The sequence below is a fragment of the Panthera uncia genome (genome assembly GCF_023721935.1).
Source record: "Panthera uncia isolate 11264 chromosome A1 unlocalized genomic scaffold, Puncia_PCG_1.0 HiC_scaffold_17, whole genome shotgun sequence".
Lineage (NCBI taxonomy): Eukaryota > Metazoa > Chordata > Mammalia > Carnivora > Felidae > Panthera > Panthera uncia.
In genome coordinates this window covers 57,251,892-57,277,600 of record NW_026057577.1, presented here as the reverse complement: position 1 = coordinate 57,277,600, position 25,709 = coordinate 57,251,892, and the positions used below count along the sequence as shown (strand labels likewise).

Below are 25,709 nucleotides of genomic sequence, written 5' to 3'. Positions count from 1 at the left end.
AGGTCACGATCTCACGGTCCGTGAGTTCGAGCCCCGCATCAGGCTCTGGGCTGATGGCTCGGAGCCTGGAGCCTGTTTCCGATTCTGTGTCTCCCTCTCTCTCTGCCCCTCCCCCGTTCATGCTATGTCTCTCTCTGTCCCAAAAATAAATTAAAAAACGTTGAAAAAAAAAATTTAAAAAAAAAGCATAGGATGTACAAAAAAAATCGAAAAATTTTAGGCTAATTTGATTAGAGGAAAAAGATTACACATAAGAAAGATTAGAAAAGAGAAAGGTAATAAAACACAAGATCTTTTGAATTACAAAATAACATGTAATTCTATACCAGTGAATTGGAATCTTTTTTTTTTTTAAGATTGTTTTAAACATTTATTTATTTGAGAGAGACAAAGTGCTAGTGGGGCAGGGGCATAAAGAGAGGGAGACACAGAATCCGAAGCAGGCTCCAGGCTCTGAGCTGACAGCACAGAACCCACATGGGGCTCGAACTCACGAACCGTGAGATCATGACCCAAGTGGAAGTCAGCCACTCAAACAACTGAGCCACCCAGGCGCCCCTGAATTGGAATATTTAGATGAAATGAATGGCTCCCTAGAAAAAAATGTTAGGAATCAAATTGATGAAATTGTATCAGAACTTCAAAAAAGAGATAATCTCTATATATTATTTAAACTTTGTAGATCAGAGAAAAGGAAAGTATCCATGTCATTCTATAAAGCTTAGCATCACCCCAATTTTAAAATCTGAAAGAATAGCACACGACAGTACATACTACTTGGTGTTGTAAATTCAGATGACTTCTAGGCCTTACAAGTTACCTGTTACTACATGAAATAGGAGAAACATTCTCTTTTAAGTCAGAAAAGCAAAAGAAGGTTACCCATTTTCAACACTATTTCACATTATATTGAAGTTCTAGCCAATATAAAAAGACAAGTAAAAATAGAGGTATAAATCCTAGAAATGAAGAAACAAAACTGTCATTTTTATTCAATATCGTTATCAACCCAGAAAGTCTTGGAATCAACAGCAAATCTATTATTTAATTAGTGAGTTTAAAAAGTTGGTACATGGGCCCCTGGGTGGCTCAGTTGGTTAAGCTCCAGACTTCAGCTTGGGTCATGATCTTACGGTTTGTGAGTTTGAGCCCCACATCAGGCTCTGTGCTGACAGCTCAGAGCCTGGAGCCTGCTTCAGATTCTGTGTCTTCCTCTCTCTCTCTCTCTCTCTCTCTGCCTCTCTCTCTGCCTCTCTCTCTCTCTCTCTCTCTCTCTCTCTCTCTCTCTCTCTCAAAAATAAACATTAAAGAAAAAATTTTTAAACGGTAGTACAAATCATCAAGTGAAAATCAATAACATTTCTATATAATAGGAATGTCCAATTTTAAAATATTATGAGTAAAGTTATTCTGTAGGAACAACAAAAGGAATAAATTAACAAGAAATACGTATGTGGGAATTAAGAAAAAGAAAAACCCTGAAACTTTCCTGAAGGTCATGAAAAGAAGATATGAGTAAATTAATATATATACTGTGTTCCTAAATGAGATACTGTACTTTCTTTCAAATTAATCTTCAACTTTAGTGTGATTGTAGGCAGAATTCCAGTAGGTCTTTTCAGGGAACTTGACAAATTTTTAAAATTCAACCAGAAACGAAAATGTCATAAATCATAAAAAATGTATTTAAATGTTATATACACAAATGTTTTCATACTCTTTGGGGGCAAAAATCTTAAGACAGCACTAGGAAGGATAAAGCGAAAAGTGATCAGATTTGACTATTAAAATTGTTAAATTTCTCTACAAAGAAAAAGTAGATACCATAACAGGTGAGACATGGTGAGAATGTATTGCAGCATATGTAGTAGACAAAAGTTTACTAACCAGAGTATGTAAGGAACTCTTCAGTCAACATAAAGGAATTCAGCAAAAAAGTGGGGAAACACTAAGAATAGGCAGTTTATAAGAAAAAAATGCAAATAGCCAATGAACATAAGATATTGAATATCACTAGTAACAGGGAAATTAAAATTAAAACATGTCACCAAACTGGCAAAATTTTTAAATAATTTTAGTATCTGACATTGACAAGGTAGAGCAAACATGTATTCTGGTTTACCGTTTATGAGATTTTCGTTGACACCACCTTTTTTAAGGCACTTTGGCCCTTCCAGAACACTAGGTACTCCACTCTTCTACTTAACAATTTCCTCTTCAGGCCGTCAGGCCTAGAGAAATATTGGTGGTTTGGTGGTTTGCAGAAGAAAATAGATCTAGCCAAAGGTGTTTAAGTAAGTATTGTTTATAGTAGGGAAAATTGCAAATGATAATCAATACGGGAATGCTTAAATAAATTATGATACAACCCTTTATATATGTAGGTTTTGAGTGTCTAGTATGCATTAAGCATTATACTGTTATTTAATTGTTAAAAGTTGCCTACAAGGTAAGTGCCTTTTTTTTTTTTTTTTAATTTCGTAGATGAGGAATCTTGAGTTTCACAATGGTTAGACTACTTGCCCATTTCTCTTACCTAGAAATGTACCAATCTGGATCCTACAAGTCTGTGAAATGAAATTGTATGTAGTGCAAGTATATGCATTACACTTAAATATAACAGGTAGATTCTTGTATTACATGAAACTATTATGCCATTTGATCCCATTTAACTAGGCTATTTAGAGCTGCCTAATAATAGTACTTTGTTGATGTGTTAATTCCAATAGATACACATCTGTCCTTACTCATTTTCACCATTCCTTACCCATGCCAGGATGTCTATGTTTAGCCCCATGTTCAGCCAGAGGGAGATCAGAAGAAAAAGAGGTCAGGGAAAAGAGAAGAGCTGTAAGGAGAAAGAGAACTAAACAAAAAAGGGCAAAGAGTAGAAAAGGAGGCACGTGAAAACTGTGGAGGACATCCTAGAACACTAATATAAATGAAAGTTTCCCTAAAATAAAGAGGGAACATTCCATCTTAGGCCAGTCTAAGCCAAACCTTGCTTTGAAACTGAAACTGGCTTATAAAGCATGTTATATGCTAGCTATATTAGATTTTTGCATTCGGTTGTGTGTAACACAAACCCACCAAATAGGGGTGTATTATTCTGCTAGTATAAGAAGAACAGAGGTCAGCAGTTAAAGAGCTGCCAGAGTACCTCCATAGTATCTTCTGGGTATAAGGTTTTTCCAGCGTTTTTTGTTTTCATGTGCTAATGTCATTAGCATGTGACCATGTGTCCTCATGGTCACAATATGGCTGCTCTAGTTTCAGGCTTCTGTCTGCATTCCAGGCAAAAATAAAAATAAAAATAAAAGAAGAAGGAAAGAAAGAAGTGACATGGAAAGAGGAGCCATGTTTGTTTTGGAAAAGCAAAACTTACCCAGAAATCCCTGACAGACTTCTGTTCCTGCTTCATTGGTTATAACTGGGTTACTCAGTCCTAGCAACAAGAGAGGCTGAGATAGAAAATGTTTCAGTTGGGCACATTGTGTACCTGAACCAAATCAGGGTTATGCCAGGAGAGAAGAAAAATAAAAAACACAGAGTAAACAAGTTCTGTCTGCCACAACAGTGTTCCACTTTTATTTACATTTGCCTCATAAGACCCATTCTGGATCAACTTCTGTCCTTAGTTTTTCATACATAATTATGTTAGCCATTTTACCAACTACAGAAAATAAAATATCATTAGCCAAAAGCAGTGAAAGCAAAACCAGTCAAGTTGAGTCATCTATATTAGTATTTAACACACTGCAAATTCCTAGTAGGGAAATTTCAAGATCACTTTTTGCCTCAAACTTAAACCTGCTGCTTACCCACCTACATTTTCATATATGCTTTAGAAGGCAAGTCTCCTTTCCCTTCTTTCTCTGCTATCCCACCCTTCTCCCTGGGAGTCAGAGCTACACGCTACCTTTAATCAAGGGCGTAAATGGTATCCTTCAGGACCGTTGGGAAGGACAAGGCTAATCATTTCATCTGTAATTAAAAAGAAAATACCAGTAAAGAGAGTGTAATAAATACAATTTAACACAGTGGTCATTTTAATTGTATTCTTCTATTAATAAAATATTTCCATCATGCCCTCCCTATATGTATAAATTTATATATATATTATATATAGTTCATATATATATTTTACATGTGTATTTATATATAAGTTTTACACACACACACACACACACACCACCTATCCATTTACTCTATCAGCCTTTACCTATTTCTTTTAATGTGACTTAGCCTTCCACTACATCACGTGTGGTCTCATCCTTCAAGTGCCCTACCCTCAGTACTTGCCTCAGTCTTAACCGTTCCTTGTCTGCTGCTTTGGGAAGAAGCATCCTACTCTCTTCACCTTGTTCTTATGCTGTTAATCCCATCCTCATTTACTTCCTCTAATGCCTTGCTCTATCAGATATTCCTTAGTTTCTTCCTGTTAACTGGCTCTTTCCCATCATCCTGTAAACATGCTCACGTTTCATTAAGCATTCTTTTGCCTCTGCATCCTCGTGAAGCTTCTCTTGCTTTCTGTCCCATCTTTCCTTGTCAGCCTCCCCACTCCCCCTTCACCTCAGGGCGTTCTGCATTCTGCCTTCCATCTGAACCGCCTTGCTTTAATCCGAAGTCACACTTCCTTCTCTTTATTCCTCTTTGCATTATTTGATACACACATTCTCTCCCTGACCACTGTCTCCCAGTGTGTTCTGCAAGCTACGGTTCTTCCATTTCTACTTAAATGTAGGTCTTCCCCAGGTTTCCGCCTTATCCTTTTTCTTGGTATATCCTCTTTGCCTGTGTGATATTATCTCCTTGTAAGGCTTCAGCTCTTCTCTTTACCATTCTGATTACTTCCAGGCTCATATATACTGCCCTGACTTCTTTTCTGATTCTTGAGTTGTATTTCCAATTATCTGCTAAATATCTCTTCCTGGATAATTCACTGGTACTCAAAATATAACATGATTAAAGCCAAATCATTTTGTTTAATCCCCAAAACTCTACTTCTTCAGTAGTTGTCATTCTTCCAGTTTTTCGCATTAGAAGTTTCAAAGTCTCTTCCATCCATCACCATCTCTGTCCCTTTTAATTCTAAAATACTCTCATCTTCCCAGTTTTCAGTGCTACCCACCCTAGGAGAGCATCCTTACATAGCAGAATAAAAAATACATCTTAAAGCAGCATTATATAGCAGACTGGGGAGTAGGATGGACCTGAGTTCAGATCCCAGTGCTGCCACTTACTAGCTATGTGACCTGGGATGTGTTGTTTAACTTTTCTTACCACTAAGTGGGGGAATAACAGAAGCCACCTCTTTGGTTCATTGTCAGGATTTACTAAAGTATAACACAAAATGTAAAAGCCCTGCCTAGACTATTCAGTTAGATTCCTAACAAATCTACCTGCCTTGGGTTTCTCCTCTGCTACATCTTACACACTGCCACTAGAGTTTCTGAAATACAATGGAATCATTTATTTTCCTGTGTCAAAAGTCTCTGGTAGTTTTCCTTGTTACTTCAAGAAACATTGAAACACCTTTGTCTTAGTTATATCAGTGAAGTAATCATACACTTTGTCATAGAAATCAGGACACTCTAGAGAGTGAAGGGAGACATTAACTGAACAAGATTCCAGGACAACAGCTATAAACTGGGACTGTCCTGGGAAAGTGGGATGAATGGTCATGAATGCATATGATATTCTTTACAGCACACCCCCAGCCTCATCTGTTGACATACCACACTGCTCATCATTCCCCAAACACAGGTCTAGAATACCTAGAATACCCTCTCTCTCCTCTTGAAAATAAAGGTATCTGTACCTCACTCCTGCAGAATTAATCCCTCTTACATGGATTATAATACTTTCCACAAATCTGTAATATAGTGTTTGCCATTTTATAAACATAAGTGAACTCTTCCTCTCTCACTGACTTGCGAGCTTCTAGGGCCAGTCTCACTTGTCTTTAAATCCCCAGGTACTTGCATAATACACGGGATCTAGTTTGTACTTGGTAAATGTGTACTGAATTAATAAATGAATTTGTTGGTTTGCCTTAGTCCACATGTGAATAATTCAAAACCTTCTTTTTTTTTTTTTAATCTAGTCCTTGCCTTGTTCCATAAAAGAATTTCTTACAAGAATATATTATATAATAGCATAAAAGTGGATTTTCTTGGGGCACCTGGGTGGCTCAGCCAGTTAAGCGTCTGAGTCTTGATTTCAGCTCAGGTCATGATCTCGCAGTTTATGAGATCTCACGGTTTGTGAAATTGAGCCCCTGGTTGGGATTCTTTTCTTTCTCTCTCTCTCTCTCTCTCTCTCTCTCTCTCTCTCTCTCTCTCCCTCTCCCTTCCCCCCCTTCCCCTCTCTCTCTCTCTCTCTCAGAATAAATATATAAACTAAAAAGAGTGGATTTTCCTTTTTTCTTTTTTCATTTTATTTATCCCTATTGCACCCTTTGATGATGATGTTTCTTAACCTAATGTTTGTTATTTTTTTAGCCACAGTCCCCATTTCCCTATTCACCTTCCACTGGCCATGAGATCCAGTTCTAACATGAAAGTAGAAGTCCTTTTGGGGACAAAAGCTTTTCTGATATTTAAAAAAAAAAGAATAGATTTGGTTGGCTCATTTATTCACTCTTCTTCCATTATCACTGTTTTTTCTTCATTGCAATGTAAAAGTGGTGCCTGGCAACGCAGCAGCCATCTGGCATCCTCGAGGATGAAACAACACACCAGGGCGGTGGAGTTGAAAGCTCGAGAAACCTGAGTCCCCAACAGCCTCTTTAAGCCAGTGAACCAGTCTTTGACTGGTAACTGCAGAATTTGTTGCATACTAAACAATAAGCACCTGTTGTTAGTTGGATTTTCTGCTTATTTGCAGCCAGACACATTCCTAACTGATACATTCCTCAACCTAACTTCAAACATGTACCTTAAAAATTTTTTTAAGAAATTTTACTAATTTGTTAGACAGTATGATCTGTCTTAAGATTAAAATAAATACACTCACTGTTTTTCTATCTGATATAGGTACAAAGTTGTCTTTCCTAAATTCTTCATATCCTGTCATTTGAAATAATTACTTTACATGTTGATCAGTAATGTTAATGAATAACACTACCAAAAAAAAGAGCTTTTGTTTTAAAAAGCAAGTTTTCAGATGAGGCATTATTTTATTAGCACATATCTAATACACAGTAAGGTCACTCCATTTTACTTTTTACTAAACTAATTTTTTTAAAAAGAGATCTTAACAATTTCAGACTAAAGCACTCCGTTTTCTACACTGTAAGCATGCAAAGTAAAGAGAAAATATTACTTCTCTATTCTGTAAGTTGCGTGAAGTGTTCCTCTGGTAGTAGTGGGTATGTGTACCCTTGATGCTCACCTATTTTTAAAATTCTACATTAAATGGTGTATTTACAATAACTGCATATTTTTGTAAAAAAAAATGTGTTTTCTAATTGAAGTAACAGATATATTTCTCTGAAAATAGTGGTGAGAAAATTTTAGCTCTGCTAGTTAAGCCAAGAAGATCTTATACTTTATATGCTGGCATATGCTTTAATTACTTCTATATAAGTGCATAATATTAAAGAGAATGTTTATTTATTAAGCATTTGGTCAGCTTTGATGTGTTTTCCTCTTAGTACCAAGGATGATTGCTTCAATGTTAATATTCAGCCACCTGTTGGAGAGCTGCTTTTACCTGTGGCCATGTCAGAGAAAGATTTTAAGAAAGAGCAAGGTGAGAGATTACTACACTTTACTAGAAATTGCCATCCCAAATGATATGTGCTCATTCTTCTGGCTGGTCTCTGAAATAAATTACCACATGTACATAGCCATTAACAGGTGTCAGTGCGTAATCTTTTGGTTTTTGCTAATCCTTTTCTTCTATAAAGTAACCTTGAAAGTATATGTTTGTCTACATCCCTGGCATACTTGAAAATTCATTAGTATGTCTTTAAAATAATAAATTGATTCTTAATTAACTTTTCACTTCTGGGAGTTGTAGGTTTGTCAACCTAATGATGTGCTCTTGTGTTTTGTGTTAGTGAAAATGTGAGGGATTTGAGACTTAGCGAAGTTCTACCACTATAAATGTTATGCCTCTGTATTTTCTTTCACTACGGAACTGTTTTTCATGACCTACTAATGTATTTTTCCCTGCACACATTGAAGTGCCTCACCCTTCAAGATAAAGTCCTAATTATAGCATTAAAATACCTCCATTTTCTTTTGACCTGATTCTGTAGTAAAGAAATGCTATGATGTCAGCCTGTATCAGAGCTGAAATATTTTAAAATATGGACCTAAATAGAAAATATTTTCGGCAGGATGAAAGTATTAATATGCTGTGCTTGCCCCAGAGTCCAGCATGCCTACTAATAAAAATAAATTTTATTTTCTTCTATGTATAATAACTGTGGAAAATAATAACTGGGAAATAACTGTGAGTTTATGTGTTTAATTAAAGATAATACAGAACTAGGGCATATGTAAGCAGTATAGTCAGCAATTTCTTAAAGTTTATGTGAAGGTAGACTATTTTTCTCTCTAGAGGGATTATCATACAAAGATTCCTTCATCTTGAGGTCATTAAATCCTATCTGTCACGCTTCCAGAAAGTACTGGGCACGTACAAATATTTCTGTACCTAAGGAGACACACATGCTTCCTGGCACTTTATCATTACAGTGCCGAAGATTTTTTTTTTTTTTTCTGTAAGCCATTGCAGTCCACAGTATTCAAATAACCTGTTGTAGAAGAATCTCACAAAGAACATTTCATTCAAGATTGTAAATTAATAATAATCCTTTATTTTCTGCCTTATTTTTAAGTGATAAAAAAGAATGCCTAAATCCCTGTTTGCATTTGCTTTACTTGGAAGTTGCTTATTGCTGTAGAAGAAAAACATCTTTGTGATTTTATGATTTTATTTTTCTGTTGACGAATTGATGCTTACATTTGCTATTCTTACCCTTTGCTGGCTAAAGCCTGCCTCTCTGCTTTACACCTGCCCAGCAGACCCAGGTGAGTGGCACACAAATGACTGAATAAGGCTTTGGCACATCTACTGTTAAGGGGATATTCTTTTTTTGAAAAGTGCAGCTACAGTATATCTAAAGCAGCTGATTATCGTGTACCTTTTCTATCCCTCAGCTTTGGTTTAGAATACTTGATATTTCGATGAAGTGTTCTGTGCCGTTCTGTGCTCTGCTGTGACCGAGGGATTTTTCCCTGACTAGCCATACAGAACCGTAAGCGCGTGAGAGAGGTGCTCTTGGAGAACAGCTGTGGTCCTCTGTGGACTTGTTGCCAAAATTCCTTTTTCTTCTGCCATTTTACTTCTATGGTTGTTGATTATTTTTCTGAATAAATCTGGCAGCTGTTTGCTATGTTTAATAGAGCAGAAAGGCTACTCTGAATAAAGCTATTTGAAAATTTGTTTATATGAAGTATTTGTAAATCCTTCTAAGTCTCTTGGCATTTCTGTATCATTCTTTCTGTCTTCCTGAATTCATTCTTTGATATGGGACTTGATGCTGGCAAATTTACCACAGCTTTAAAGAGTCTTTTCAATAGCATCTTTTTAGTTAGAGATTTCAGCTGGTTTGGTAATCAAGGTCTCAATTCTCAACTTTACACATTGTACTCGTTTTTTATGCTCCTCTAGGAAGACCTTAGCTTATTTCAACAAATGATACATAGAAAGGACTCCCTAGCTGAAAAATCTTCAATCAAAATAAACATCTATTTCCTCACATTTTATCAGTGCAAACTTCTGGATGGTAAAATACCAGTAAATTGAAGTACCTGTGTGTGTCATTACACATGCGTACATGACATTATGTAGTTTTTCTAATTTAAATAAAATGAACTTAGGTACTTAATATCTCATTTCACAGGGCATATATTTTAAGACTCAAGAAGTGCATTAAATGCATTAATGAGGATTTAACTAGAAAAATTATAAATAAAAAGCATGAGGAATACATTTCTATTTTTATACTAAACATCTGTGTAATTTAAAAGTTTGTACAGTATTAAATAAGAATGCTTCTAACAGATTGTATATATTAGATTAATAATTTTTTTAACGAAAAGGATTTATTTCTAATATAAAACCTGATCTGTCATTTTTCCTCAGTTGTTACGTTTAGAGTTCCATGGCTAAACGTGCATGTTTATAAGGTAGGTTGTCAAAGTGCTGAAAGACAGAATGGTTTAGCCTATATATGGAAGTTACCTATAATATTCATAATAGGAACTCTAAACCAGAAGCATGATTTTTTTTCATTGCTATGAGTTTTGAGCATTGCAGAGTTAATGATCTAGCTGTAGGATGATTTCAGGACTGTAAATAACATGAGATCCTCTTAAAAATTTGGTTCCTTGAGACAGTTATAACTATTATAAGAGATGTAAGCTGGCTCTTTATCCAAACTGCCTTCTCTTACTCATTTTCTTCTTATGAATTAAATAGGAAATCTAAAACTTAGGAAAAAAATCTAATTTTACTTTTCTTATATTGTGTGTTCTACATTTTAGCAGTTAATGACAGCTGATTAACCTAAATTAAGTACTCTGTCCACTGCCTCTCCAAAATTTAGATAAATTCTAATGAAGCAACAAATAGTCTGACAGTTTTTAAATATTTTCCTGGTAACTTTACCTTCATTATATATATATGCATGCTATATAGTATCTAATGTCTGTTTTTTAGAGGAGAAACTTTTAATGATACCTTGGCATATTTTTCTTTCTCGTTAATTTGAGAATACCTGATATATTTTCATTTAGAAAAATCTCTGGTTTAAGAAACCTAGAATGTTTACTTAATTTTATTATGATTTATGCATCCATCTTATGGTTTCCTAGCTAGCAAGATGCTAATTCTTTAAATGGTCAGACATTTACTATTTTCTGGCCCTTAACTACCACAAGCAATCATATTTGATGCCCCTTAATTAGAGCACCTTTTTTTCTTTCCAGGTTCTTTTTCCACCTCAGCAATCGAGACAATACATTTGCTTACCATGCTGCTCTCCTAAGTGTTCTTTTGCATGTAAATTAATCTTGATTCAGTTTACACTGTCATGCTGAGTGGTACAAATTGCCTATAACAATAAAACAGCATGAGTTAAAAATAAAGGGGGGTGGGAAGGCAGATTGAATGTGTGCCTTACTTGATAGGATGTTACTTTGCTTTATGCCAATACATTAGCTGACGATAATGAATCTTCTGTTCTGAAAAGCATGGTTTAGTTGATTTTTTAAATTTTACTTCAATGGAGCAGTACCTTGTCTTTTATAGACCAAGTTAGACAAACCATTAATGACAAGAGTGTTAAGGTTAAATATGAAGCAATGCATTCACTTCTCTGAGTGCTATCCATCTTTCCATTTACAGGAGCTTGACAAAAGTACTGGCTTTGTACAACATTTCCTTTAATTACATGCTGCGGGAAACAGGCTTTTAACATAAACATAGTTGCATTCATTTATTCAGCAGTTGCTCTTCAATAGAGCTTAATGGAGAAGGTTTAAATCCTAAATGAGTACACACATCTCTCAGCAGTGTTATGTCAGCAGCCACTGTGCTTTACTTAAAAGCAGTGTTTGACTGCTTGTGTAGTTTTTAAAGCTTTTGCCTAATATTGAAGTTAAACACTCTAAGACAGAACATAGTGTCCCCGAGTTTGAAAGTGGTTAGTAAAAACTGCTCTTTGTTAAAAGCTTAGAACTCGTTTTACAGTGTTAGGTTCGTGTCTTCGTGCTGCTCATCATAGGGGTTCTTTTAAATTTCAGGTTGCATTTGCAATAAATAACTAAATTAAATACATAGCCCTGGAGATTCAGGGCCTTTTGAAAACATAAAATCAAATTTCTCCATTTTCATAAATTTTGTCAACTATTGTGCACATACCAAATGTCTCAAAAGATCTTTGTTTTTACTGGATACCGTTAGGTGTCGGTGTCTTACATCACAGGTCCAAATAGGTGGCATTTATTATAATTATTTTGGGGTTTTTTTTACCCAGGTACTAAATTTCAATATTTGTTCCAAGTGTTTGGTATGTTACTGAATTTGTTTACTAAACATTTTTACATGAGATTCTGACATTAATGGCATGTCATATGTTAACTCTGTATTACAGTTTTTGTTCCCGATCTTGCTTAACTTTGTTTTTTTTTTTTCTTAAAGATTCATTTAAAACGTCTCTAGAATTTAAGGTTCTCCATTCACATTTTCCCCTTTGTTTCTAAGCATTATGCTTCAGAAATTTCGATTGATGTTTTTTAATTAACTCTATAGTTCCATTCACTAGGCAAGTACTGTTATCACTAAGTACAGCTGCTTAGATACGTGTACATTTTTTAGAACCACATAACTGTTCAATGACTTTCAGTCTTTGCTGAGATAACTTTGACCCATCAGCTGAGGCCATTTGTCAGATAATGTTGTTGCTAGTTATTCCAGACTCACTTTGATTTGTACTCAGGTAGCATTTGACAAGAGAGATCTCTGAATGAAAAGGAGAGGAATAAAAATTTTTAAAAAGTAAAAGCTTAAATAGTTGACGTAGTCCAAATTAATTGAGTATATTTTAAAGGGACTGAAATTGAATAGAATCTTTGTGATTCTGCATTTTTGTCTTAGGGTATTGAAAATCACATTTATTAAGAAGGATGTTCCACTGCATTTTTACATGCTCTTCTACACAATAAGGATTAAAAATTTTGTAAAACATCTGCAGTTATTTAATTCAATGATAATTATCTTCAAAATTATATTCTGAAGTGGGTTTTTTAAGTTTTTAAATTTTGGCTATGAGCTTGAAATTGTTTTAATATAATTTTCGCAAATTGGTAAAAGGGAGCCTTCTTTTGCTCTTACAGGAATGCTAACAGGAATGAATGAAACTTCTACTGTAATCATTGCTGCACCACAGAATTTCACTCCTTCTGTGATCCTTCAGAAGGTTGTAAATGTAGCCAATGTAGGTGTAGTCCCTTCTGGCCAAGATCATATACACAGGTAGGTTCATCAACATGTGATGTATCACTTGTATATATATATGTATAATAGACACGTATAAATGTATAATTTTAAGTTCATCATTTTCCTTGAAAATAATAATCCCTAAACATATATCTGACCCCCTCTCTTCGTTTCTTTTTAAGATTTTATTTAAGTAATCTCTCCACCCAATGTGGGGTTCAACCTTCAACCCTGAGGTCAGGAGTCACATACTCTACCCACTGAGCCGGCCAGGCGTCCCCCTCCCGTTGTTTCTAATGAGATATTTGATTGTTGGTTTGCGTGAAGGCTGTCTTTCCCATTTCATGCAATCCTTAGTACACTGGGATGTACTGTCCTGCAACATAACAGTCAGTGTACTCGCATTTTATAATAGTTTGGTGATTTGTAAAGGTACCTTTTGCAAGATACGATTGAAAATCTATCCTATTTCACCAGATACAGTGGATTTCCAGGAAGACCTGTTTTACAAAGCAGTGGAGTTGGACTTTTTTACTTGAAATAGAGGAAGTTTGGGTACTGTGTTCAGAGTTCTTTTTTACATCAGTCCCATAAGGCTGCTTCCAGTAATAAGGAGCTGCTAAAAAAACTGGCATAGAGCCAAATGCAGCTTCTATTTCTTAGACCAGGAATATCTTCACCACCGAGCATCTAAAGCATGACATCCAAGTCATTTGTCCTTAAAGGTAGAAGAGAATGTGATTAATGTGGTTGCCCTCCTTGCGATCTTCTGTGTGCAGTGGCTTGAATTAAAGTAAAGATAAAAATGATCCCCTTAAACCTGCAGTTGTTACTTCTCTGTTGGGTTAAAGGAATTCATTAATTCCATCTTTAATTCCTCTGCCATTCCACTGCCAATGGCATGCTTTTTCCTTTATATTTCTATATAGAAAAAAATTTTTAAATTGAAGAGAATGCCTTCAGATCTTAAAAAAATTTTTTTTGTAGGGGAGCCTGACTGGCTCAGTCAGTAGAGCATGCAACTCTTGATCTCAGGGTTATAAATTCTAGCCCATGTTGGGTGTAGAGATTACTTTTAAATAAAATCTTTAAAAAAATGTTTTTTAATTAGTGCAGGGTAAGAGAGGTTTCTTACAGAGTGCTACAGTTGATCTGGGTTTTAGACTTCTCTCTGCCATTTTTGGGCTTGGTAGTCTGGGGCAAGTTACAACTTGTTCTTGTGTGCTTTAAGATCTTCATCTGTTTGGAAAGGGGTAGCATGAGACATTAAAATGAAATTCTTTATTATCTATGGAAGAACATTGGTCTTGACTTCAGAAGAGCTGAGTTCAAGTCTTAACCTGCCATCATTTGAAGTTGCCTATCTTCATCTACTGATTGTGACAGTGAAGACCACATGTGCTAGTCAAAAAACCAAAGTTACCCTATTTTTTGTTTTGATTTTTATTTATTATTTTTTTAATGTTGATTTATTTTTGAGAGGGAGTGACAGAGTGTCACCAGGGGAGGGGCAGAGAGAGAGGGAGACACATAATCTGAAGCAGGCTCCAGGCTCTGAGCTGTCAGCAAAGAGCCTGCCATGGAACTAGAACTCAGGAACTGCAGGATCCTGACCTGAGCTAAAGTCAGACGCTTAACCGACTGAGCCACCCAGGTCCCCCAGTTTTGTTTTGTTCTTAGAGAAAGTTCCTTAATTAAGTTCTTTAATAGGTCTGACGCTTCCATTTCTTAATTTCTGACAAGCCCTATCTCACACAGGGTGGTGATAAAATAATAAAATGGATATTAGGTCATCATACTGGTACCACTATGCGTATACAACTTAACAGTGAAATGCTGTTTAGTAGGGGAAAAAGTGAACAGAAGCCTTTTCAATGAAAATATTCTGGTTCTGAATTTTCCTGTTTTAATTGTTTTCTGCTTTATTTTTTTTCTTTTTTTTTTTTAATTTTTTTTTATGGTTATTTATTTTTGAGACAGAGAGAGACAGAGCATGAACGGGGGAGGGTCAGAGAGAGGGAGACACAGAATCCAAAACAGGCTCCAGGCTCTGAGCGGTCAGCACAGACCCTGACGCAGGGCTCGAACTCACGGACCACGAGATCATGACCTGAGCCGAAGTCGGACGCTCAACCAACAGAGCCACCCAGGCGCCCCAGTCTGCTTTATTTTTTTTTAATGTTTACTTATTTTTGAGAGAGACCAAGCACGAGCAGGGGAGGGGCAGAGAAAGAGGGTGACACAGAATCCCGAAGCAGCCTCCAGGCTGTGAGCTGTCAGCACAGGGCCTGACGTGGGCTCGAACTCACAAACTGTGAGATCATGACCTCAGCCAAAGTCAGACGCTTAACCAACTGAGCCACCCAGACACCCCTGTTGTTTTCTGCTTTAAATACTTCTTTTTACTCTTCTGGGTGATTTTCTTTAGCAGAAGTTGCTGTTTTATTTATGGATCCTTTGAATTACTGAAATTACTGAAACACCAAAATATCATACATCAACTATAACTTTTAGCTTATGCAGTACAAAATTATGATACTGACCATCTACTACCCAGCAAAACTTCAGTCTTGTTTTAATATGTTCTTCTACAATGTACAAAAAGACATATGGTAACCCTTGTTTATGTTGTAACTTCTAATTTATTTTTTGTTTTGTTTTGCATGTGGGTTAACTTTTCTGAAAGCAATGGCAGGTTTCCAGAATTTAGTTTCTTAGAAGAAAACAGCCAAATTGCCTTCTGAAAGCCAACTAATATAAAAGCTACCTTCCTACTGGGAAACAGACTAAGAAAGACACTTAGCACAGTTGTGTAATTTTTATTAAAGCATAGTTTGCCTGTAACTTGTCTTGGTGGTTTGGAACTGAATGCCTGTTCAAGTGATTAAATTACAGACAATTCTCAATTATCTGTACTAATGCAGGGGAGACACGCAACTAAGAACCATTTATATCTGCCTTTGCAATGCAGAGATTGCGCTCAGACTTCATGTTCGTGGTCCTCACACACATCCACGATATCTTGACACTTTTCTAATCCAGCCATGTGTGTTCTAATCCAGCAGGTGTGGCGTTTGGCTCTGTAACTTGGAGGAGGAGCCCAAGTTACTACAGGGTCAAAAATGAAAAAAACAATGCCTATATGTAATTAAGATTAGGTTGTTCTGTTTTCATTTGCCTCACAAGTCTCACTATATGTAATTGAAAATGTTTTGCATTTGCTCTTACAAAGTATGGCTATATTAATGTTCTAAATTTTAGAAATAATAAACACCTAGAGTTACTTGTATTTTTCATACACAAATTGTTAAAAATTATCATCCTGCATATGTAACATTTTTTGCCATTCTTTTGTACTCAGTAACAAAACAAAAATGAACAATTGTTAGTAAAATCAGTACCAGTGCCTTTAATGTCATTTAAAGTGAAATAGCAATTACTGTTTATAACAGAAATTGACAGTTTACTTCTTCATTGAGTTGTGTTCATGTTTTTAACTGTAGTGCTCAGTATCCTATTTTCCTGTGGAGTTAATGAGTTTATATATCTAAACATATATTATTTAATTGTTAATAAAATTGAACTCCCTGTGAGATTTTTGAGTAACTCCTTTATTCTTCTGTGATGGTTGCTTTTTTGAGTTAATGAAGAATAGGACCAAAGCCATTCTTGTATTTACTAATGGTAATTGACTTACAATTGCTTTAAAAAAAAAAAACAAGTATAAAAAGAATTTTAGAATAATTTATTCCCACTACTCTTAAAATTTGAATAGTTTTTACATTAAATGCCAAGTTAAAAAACACTTAATATAAGAAATATGTAAGAAAAAGGGAACCTTCATTAATATGCAGAAGTGTCTAATAGTGTAAAGTAGAAATTTTAATTGAATACATAGTAGAAAATGGTTCCTACATATCAACATAAAATGGCCTCCATTAAGAAAAAGTCAATTAAAGGAGCACAAGTTTTATGGAATTCATTTCAGAAACCAGGAGCATTTTTTATATAATTAACTGCTTTTCAAGATCACTGAGAAAGTATATCTGCTGTTAGATTATATGACATTTACTTTTGATTTTCTAAATGAGCAATAATATTAGAAGGCCAACCAGTATACTATTGAAAGACTTAATTAACTTTATTTTCATTTCTGTGGTACTTGGTGACTGAAAAGGCTGCTCTTTGAGAACAAAATCATCCCTTTGAGATCTGCAGAGTTATGGTCAACTCTCCTATTTTCCAGATTACAGTTATCAGATGAGAAGGAGTAATACAGAAATGAGAATTTTAAAAATAATCTATTAAATATAGAGTTGAATATCTTCATGTCCTGTTTTAGATATTCATATTAAAATATGTGATATTCTATGCATTGTAAAAGTCTTAAAGCATATTGTTTAAGACAGTATACTAATAAACTAACACATAAATAAAATATACAAAGGGCAGAATGAATAGCAGTAAAACAGTATAGGAATGGACTGCAAAAGGAAAATGTCAATATTTAATATGTTTAGGGTAGGAGAATTCGACTAGCATTGGGAACCCTAGGTATATCCAGGCCCAGGAAACATTTCTTGTGTTCCTCTGAGAAGGAAATCAGGTGAGGGTTTATGACAGGTTTGAATTCAATAGTGTAGAAACTGAGGTGTGTTTGCTTTAATTACATTGCTTGTCCTCTGATAAAGATACTAATGTGCAGTGACCAAAAAGCAGAAAGGTAAAAATCCATAGCTCCAAAATCTTTAAGGTTTTCTGTACAAAAGAATTCTGTGGGGGGTTTGTGTAAAATTCAGATTCCTCAGAGCCACAGCCAGGGGCTCAGATTTGGTACTGTGAGGTATGGCCCAGGAATCTGTATTTTAACCAGTAGCCAAAGCGGTTATATGGCCAATAATGTTCCATAGTTTACAGTTTGAGACTGCCTTGAATTATCAAGAGTTAATGACAGCCACATGACACATTTTAAAGTATATTTTTCCTATGTTTATGCATTTTCTTTTTACAGATTAGTTATTAAGGGATGCTAATAGACAAGATGTTTGATGTTGTTTTTCCTTACAGCTATGGCATTGTGCTCCAGCAAGAGCATATTGTTAATTATATCAGTGTATTACAGTCTCGTCTGTGAAACTGTCCTAGGCCACAAGGAAAAGTTTGTCTTTCAGCAGTCTCAGCCATTTCACATTTTAACCCAGTTTCCGGAGTTCTGACGTTCAGTAACAGTGGTGTTCAAAAGAGCTATCAGACTACCTACTCATTTTGCCCTTTCATGAACAACAAATTGACCCTGTGAGGGGAAAAATGTGATCATTTGAGTGAAAACAGAAAGCCTTGTCTCTGCCATGATGCTGTTTTAGTTCTTAGCTTATTCAATAAGACCCTAGAACAGTTTTCATCATTAACTTGTATTTAGTACTTAAAGTCCTCCTCCCGCCCTGTAGATCTTAATGTTTGGATCTTGTTTACTCTGTCACTTTTTTAACTTGCAACTTTTGAGCAACATACAACTTGTGAATAATTACAGTCTTAGTAGAATGAATGTTGTTTTACTCTGGTCCCTGAGGTCCTTAACTATTAGGAAAGCCTGGTGCTGTGAATGGAACAGTGTATCCATGGCAACCTGGCAGTCAACTTTTTAATTTACCAACATATTTAAAGATAGTTTATTTGCTTCAGGTTGAAAATCAGAAATCTTTTTATTTAATTGAAGTACATGTAAAGAACAACTTGTTTCATTTCTAGGCCTTCAACTCATCCAGTGAATCACTATTATCATATACATGTTTAATAGTAATTAATAGGAGAAATACTGGTATATACTCCCATTTCCATCATAAAATGTCTATATTGTGCAACTCTTTCACTCCATTTTTTTTTTTGAAGACTTGTGACAAATTTTCTTAGTGCTAGGGTTACAAACATGAATGGCATAGTCACTTCTTGGTGGGAGTCTTTGATACTTCCCTTTCTTCTGTTCTTAGGTTGCTCAACTTTTGGGTTATTTTTGTTTGTTGTTTTATTTCTTTTCCCCTAGTAACTGGAATATTTAAATACTAGGTAATTTTGAAGGGCCATAATAGAAAACCGTGTCCTAGTGCCCTAATTTTATAATCTCTGATACTACAGTAACCATACTTCACCTGTCTTAAAATGCTTTGTAAAGAGTTGTTAATATAAAGATATCAGGCATTGGTCTTTTCTACTTTGTGATAAATTTGGAATCTCAAACTGGACCAAAGATTTTGGAACCTATTTAGACGTCAGTTTTCTCAAGTTGGTGATTGTCCACTAGAGGGCAGCACTGCTTTTTTATCTGCTGCTTTGATCTCTGCAGGCTCTGTGAACAGCATTTCATTGAAAAACAAATGTAGACCTCAGTTAATTTTTACACGGAACGCATATTTGGATATTTTAGAAATAACCAAACCGCATCGCTGATTTTGCTTTAAACCATTCTTTCTTTAAGTTTTATTTAATTCTGCCATTTGTGAGGTAATATTCTGCAATGCAACAGTTTTACTAGTAGGAATATATAACTGTTTTCATGTAGAAATGAGAGGTATTCTTGATGATTTTCCTTCTGGGTTGGCAATTTTATAAGGAATCCAAGAGAATGGGGTAAGAATTTATTTATTATTTGGTTTTCTGTTAAGGCCCATCCCATCCCACCCCCACCAAAGAGACAAACCAAAAATGCTTTGGAATAACTGGGATGTCTCGTGTCTTCTTTGAGAAAGTGCACTTAGATTTATTTACCTTTTCTTTATAAAGAAAGAGAATGTGTCAGTGACAAGATAGTATGGAGAATCGTTATACCATGTGTAAAGATTTAAACAGAATATAGAGAGTCTTAAATTATGATGGGCGCTTATTTTCTTTGTTTTAACTCTTCTCATCAGAATGTTAAAGGGAAACACTACAATATTGCTGGCTGATGTTTTTTTTAAATAATAGGGGAAAACACATTTCTTTGGAAAAATTCTCTAAACTTGAATCACATGTAATTTCTCATCCTCAATATTAATTTCAATTGTGTAATGGGCTTAACTTTAAAAGACAATTTTATAGTCAAGAAAATGGAATTTTTTTTTACAACTTGCAAATTCTCTGTTTAAAATGTTCTATATTAACTCAAAGCAATAAGGATTTATCATTTTTAATTCTTTGGGAAATAATGCTCCAAATCATGATGCCTTGGTATTTGATGTTAGGAGGCTTATTCAAACCAGTATTTCTTACATATAATCATTGTGCGACTTCATTACACATTTGTCAACTTTGGACTAATTATTTTTATACAGCTAGGGCAGGGCACTGCATCTTGTGATCGTCTTTCTTACTAATAGGATTCTGTCTGCTTCAGCAGGCAGTAATTGAAGGCTTCATGTACAGAGTAGGGGAAAAAAAAAAAAGTTTTAGCCTGAGTGGGCCATTGTCACAGCTTCTGGTAACCAGTAGAACAGAAAACACGAGAAAATTGAACTCAGAATAGAAAAATCAGAAACCAGGAAGACTATCCAAGAGAAGAAAAAGCATGTCTTAGAGCTGTTGCATTAAGTGTAGCAAATATGATTCTACTTAAAAATGTTTGTGTTTGTGAATACCCTGGAGACTGATACAACCTCTCAGATAAATATTTTTTAGTTCCTGTTGTCCTGTTAACATTTCAGTTGTTAAAACCATTGGGTTGTAAGATTCCTTTTCCTTCTGACAAAGAACATTTATGGTCCATAGCCAGCTCCTCATAAATCTGGAAAAAAAAAAATATGGTTTAAGTGCATGAGGGAATAAGGCCACATATTGTAGATACTAAATTTGTACAGATTTGTTGTTGTTATCTGAGCTGTTTTCCTAATTCTGTCAATAGTTAAGACAAATCAACTTTTTTAGAAGAGTAGTGTCTTCATTTAGGTTTGCCAAGCAGCTTATTTTGTCTTTTTCTTTAATTTTAGGAATTTTTATAGGCTTCAAAGATAAAGTGTCAATTGCTAGAGATAATAGACAAAAAGACATGTAATGAAATGAAATACAGATGTATCTAAACAGTTTTACCTCCTCAGTTGGTGATTACAAACAGCGAGTGCTTGGTGGTAGAATGAAAATGAAAAATTATGAAAAATACCTAGATGGTATCCTTTTAATAACATGGAGCCCGTCATACATAGGCAATACATCTTTAACTGTCATCGTCTTATTTGTTCTCATTTGTGGTGTTACTGGTGTTCGAGGTTGGTTGGCCTCCCAGAAGTCCCTCCCTGTGTTACAGCTCCATTCAACAAGGTTTTATATTTCTCATTGCTGGTGTTCTTTTGAGGGAGTGGGAGGCGGGGGATGTTTAAATTTTTTTTAATCTTTAAAAGGCAGAAAGTAAAAAGTTGTTATGACAAAGCAGCAAGTCAGGATGCTTTGAATTACATAATAGTGCAAATTCAGCTACACATTTTGAAGGGAAAATCTTCCCTCCTACTAAAGTTTTTGGAACAATATTAGATTATGTATTAGGTAAATAAGAAAAACATTAATCTTTCCACTTACTAATAAAAAAACAAATGTACATTTTGCATATTTGAGAATGCATATGATCCAGAATCAGAATACTTGGGTTCAAATTCCTGCTCAACCATTCACTGGCTGTGTGCCCCTGGGTACGTATCTCAGCTCCTGTGGGCCTCACTTCCCTCATCTATACAGTAATCTGCCTCATAGAATCAAATAAGTACCCACTACACAAAACACTTAATAAATGGTAGCTGCAGTTATCACTGCGGTGATCGAAAACCTCACATATCTTCTGAAAAAGTTTTGTCACCGTGTTAATCTTCGTTTGAGGTCAGGCACAGAAGTTCTGATGTCAGCCATTAAATTTAACATAGAAGTGTTTGACCCAAGCTGTCTTTATAACCAGTGTTTCTTACACCCAAAAGCTACGTGGTATTTATTAACTGGTACTCTTTCCATAACTGTCTTTTCAGTGTATGTTAAAGCATAGCCTGTTCAGGCATTAACTGATTAATAAATTTGGGGCGGGGGTGGCTTTGCTTTTCCTGGACCAAAACAAACCAGTTGTAATCATGCTGTGTTCCAATTAAATACATCCTTTTTGAACTGTGAAATGAGAATGTCAGAACATCTGATCTTCTAGTCTCTTGCTTTAAAACATTGCTTCCACCATTTGTGCCCACTAGAACACAGAGACCTAGCTAACAGGCAGTAGCTTTTATACCAGCTAACAGATTTTATTGCTAGGATGATTTGCTTAGCATATTTCCACTGTAGGGTAAGCAAATGCCTCTTTTCTTTACTGCCCCTAATCTTTACACTATTGAGAATTTTTATGGTAATAGGATTTCAAAAACGTGTACAAGACACTAATTTTAATCTCTGTAAACATACTGGCATCAAAATTGACATTTGTCTCTGCTGAGTTTGTATTAGTGTAGCATCGATTCTAAGTTTTTAATGCAAAAGAGATAAAATGTGCCTTGGGGCTGTGCAACCCTGAAATTCAAGTGCTTTTGTGTTCCTGTTGAGACATAATCTCCTTCTCTACAGTCCCAAGGCACAAGTGTTAAGTAAATAAAGGGACTAATAAGACTATTGTTTACATAATTATAACCCTGTCAGAAATAGAGACCTCTGTTGAAAGATGTGTTGAATGAAGATTTGGTGATGATCAGATCTGTGGGGAGAAAAGTTACATAAATGAGTAGGACAGTAGAGCTGCCTAGTCCGACATACAGACATGGTTTAACAGAAATACAGAAACAGGATTCTGCTGTGAAGCAGAAGAATCCCAAAAGTTTGGACAAAAGAAATGCATAAACTTGGAAGGGGTGATAGAAAAGGGGGTCGGTCATGTTAGGGCCAGTGTTGTTTGTGCTCTCTAAAAAATGAGATTAGGAAACAGTTCCTTAGGTCCTGTGTGGACATCTGAAGAGCACACGGTTACTTACAGTTGCTTCTCACAGTAGGAAAACTGCTCTGTCGGATTCCTTACAAGTCTTCCATGTGTTTGGAGAGAGTAGCTTTCCATGTTTGTAGAAAATACACAAATAAAGGACAGCAAAGGTTTCTAACATACTTTATCAACAACCCACTAGCTTATACCTTAAAATGCAACTTAAAAATGTGGATAATATTTTCATATTAGCCTGTTTGTTTTGCTTTTGAGTCATTATTCTAATTACTGTTGGAAAACTGATTTTCATTACTCCGTTCAGGTCAAAAATGGCTTGCTAGGTTTCCAAAAAGAAGAATCGAATGTGTTATGAAATCTTGATGTCATTTTTGAAAACTCAAAGAAGAAATTACTTTTCATTTAAAGAGAATCTGCTTCCTGCTTAAGTGGCTAATATTTTAATTAAGTTGGGAGTGAAGTTTTTCTGAGTGTCTCCTGATAAACTCCCTCTTTTATGTTGATGGTAATTAAACAGATCCCTGAGGACACCGTGGGCTCTGCGCAAGGCCCATGCTAATTGTCAGACATGAGACACTGACCAGTTGGTTTGCTCTTGAATAGTCCGCGGCGTGCTGTCAGCGCGGCAGTTTTATTTTTATGTATTGTGAGCTGTTGTCAGGGCTAACTGGGTGCCATTGTGGCTGAAGATGTTGCGCAAATTGAGGCAGATGGCTCAGATTCAGACACGTGTCATACAGAAAGGGGAAAGGGGATTGGCCCTGCAAAGTGGGGTCACAGCAGGTCACAGACCTGCTCTACACTTGTTAGTGTTTTCAAAAGCTCATGTGCAGCAACTTTGTTTTTCTCCAGTCATCCCTGCAATCAAACCCCCTCCCACCCCCCTAAAAAAAATGTGTGGAACATGCTCCATGTGGAAAATGGAGGCCTAGGAGGGTTCCGTCCTCTTCCTTCACGTCTCTGGGGCTCAACTGTGCGTGCAGAATGAATTAGCAGGATTGACAGAAGTTCATTGTGCCTCCAACGGCTTTTCAGTCAATTGCAGTGCTTAAAAGGCTAGTTTTGCTTTTAATTCTGTGTAATTAGTAGATTCTTCATGTCTTGGAATTTAGTAATGGAGCCTTAGACCTCAAGTTTCCTCTATTCTAAAGCAAAAAGAAGTATGTAACATTCTGCACGTTAAAAAAAAATTTAAAAAGAGGGAGTATGGGTGTTGCATTTGGCTGTCACGTAGTATTGTTATATGTCATCATCAACGTTAGAGACTGAATTTGAATATTTTAACATGCATGAATTTTTGAAACGTAAGTTTTATAATGTACATAAAATTATCTAACTTCTTGCATAATCATTTTCAGATATGAGGACTTAAAATTTCAAGCTCTTTGAGAAAAGTACCTTTTCTCAACATGTTTTAAAAATAAAAATGCAGCGGTTTATTTTATGTGACCCTAGGCATGGTGGAATATTAAATATCAAATGAATGATTCCCAAATATATGTTAATGGAGAATCATTCACATAAGTCTCTTGTTCAAACTAATAAGTAAAATAGACTTCCTCTTCTTGTTTTGTTCTAAAGACACACTGAAATTACCTGCTTGTGGTAAGCATGGTGCTGGGCAGTTTATTGATTTTTCAGAAGAATGCTTGGCTTTGGGTTTTGGCAGTAGGGAACCTGCAAGAAATTATTGAGAAAAAAAGAACTGTTTTAAACCTATTTGAATTTATGCCATCTCCGTTTTTCCTCCCTCATGATAAAAGCTCTCTCTCCCTCTTTTTTTTTTTTTTTTCCTTCAGGTTTGCAGCTAAAACTGTGCACAGTGGGTCGTTGATGCTAGTTACAGTGGAACTGAAGGAAGGCTCCACAGCACAGCTTATCATCAACACCGAGAAAACGGTGATCGGTTCTGTTCTGCTGCGGGAGCTGAAGCCTGTCCTGTCCCAGGGGTAACCTGCTTACATCTGGACTTCAGAATCTGGCACACAACAAAAGTGCCTGGCATCCACTACTGCTGCCTTTCATTTATAATAATAGCCCTTCCATCTGGCAGTGGGGGAAGAATACACTCTTGACATTCTTGTCTCCTGCTTTAGAATGCTAGTGTGTATCTATCATGTATGCAGTACTTTCCCCCTTTTCGCTTTGCTAACCAAAGAACATATATTTTACTGTCAATTTTCTCAACTCTTGAATCTTTGTGGCATTTTCTCTGTCCTGCTACTTCTTCTGGCCTTCTCCTCTTCCTTCTCTTTTTCCACAGTGATGGACATGAATTGGGTGTTTTAAGTTCATTGGAAATCATCCTCCCTCCCACCGCAACCAAAAATTAGCCCTAGAAACAATCTAAATGGCCTCTGAGCTGGGTATGTGAAAGTACTATTGCTATTGGAATAGCATACTTTTTAGAATTAAATACAGAAACAATAAGATCTCTGCAAAATTTTGTTCTGTGAATTTCCTGGTATTGTAATTGGTTATTGACAATGCTCGTCATGAAATCATCTATGAATAATAAACTAGCATATGAATAACATGTGTCTTTGCATTTTTAATGAGTGTGTGTAATCCTGAAGTTCATATGCTGATATTTGTTTTAAAAGTAAATAGCTTGTTATATTCACAAAGAAGCAATTAATGGGGTTTAGTTAGTGAAAGAAAAACCACTTTCAACTCCGGGTAGATTTTCTAGTTGTGTATTAGAGTAGTTAACTCCAAGAAAAAAATTGGATATTTAATAATAAAAATCCATCATGTTGTACAATAA

The 25,709-nt window shown here is 35.7% G+C and overlaps 1 protein-coding gene across 9 annotated transcripts in view; it reads left to right on the top strand.

Moving 5' to 3' along the window:
• Positions 1-25,478, top strand: part of AP3B1 (adaptor related protein complex 3 subunit beta 1) — a 261,951-nt gene extending 236,473 nt beyond the window's left edge. For 6 of the 9 annotated variants that reach the window (XM_049649702.1, XM_049649699.1, XM_049649700.1 and 3 more), the window contains 3 exons: positions 7,661-7,758; positions 12,918-13,056; positions 24,742-25,478. In XM_049649702.1, coding sequence (XP_049505659.1) covers positions 7,661-7,758; positions 12,918-13,056; positions 24,742-24,895 — 391 coding nt within the window. In that variant the 3' untranslated portion in view covers positions 24,896-25,478. Of the gene's footprint in view, positions 1-7,660; positions 7,759-8,854; positions 9,048-10,164; positions 10,209-12,917; positions 13,057-24,741 lie in introns of those variants that run through there. The other 3 variants (XR_007461784.1, XM_049649704.1, XM_049649705.1) reach the window with 3 other exon arrangements.
• Positions 25,479-25,709: the final 231 nt, after the last annotated feature.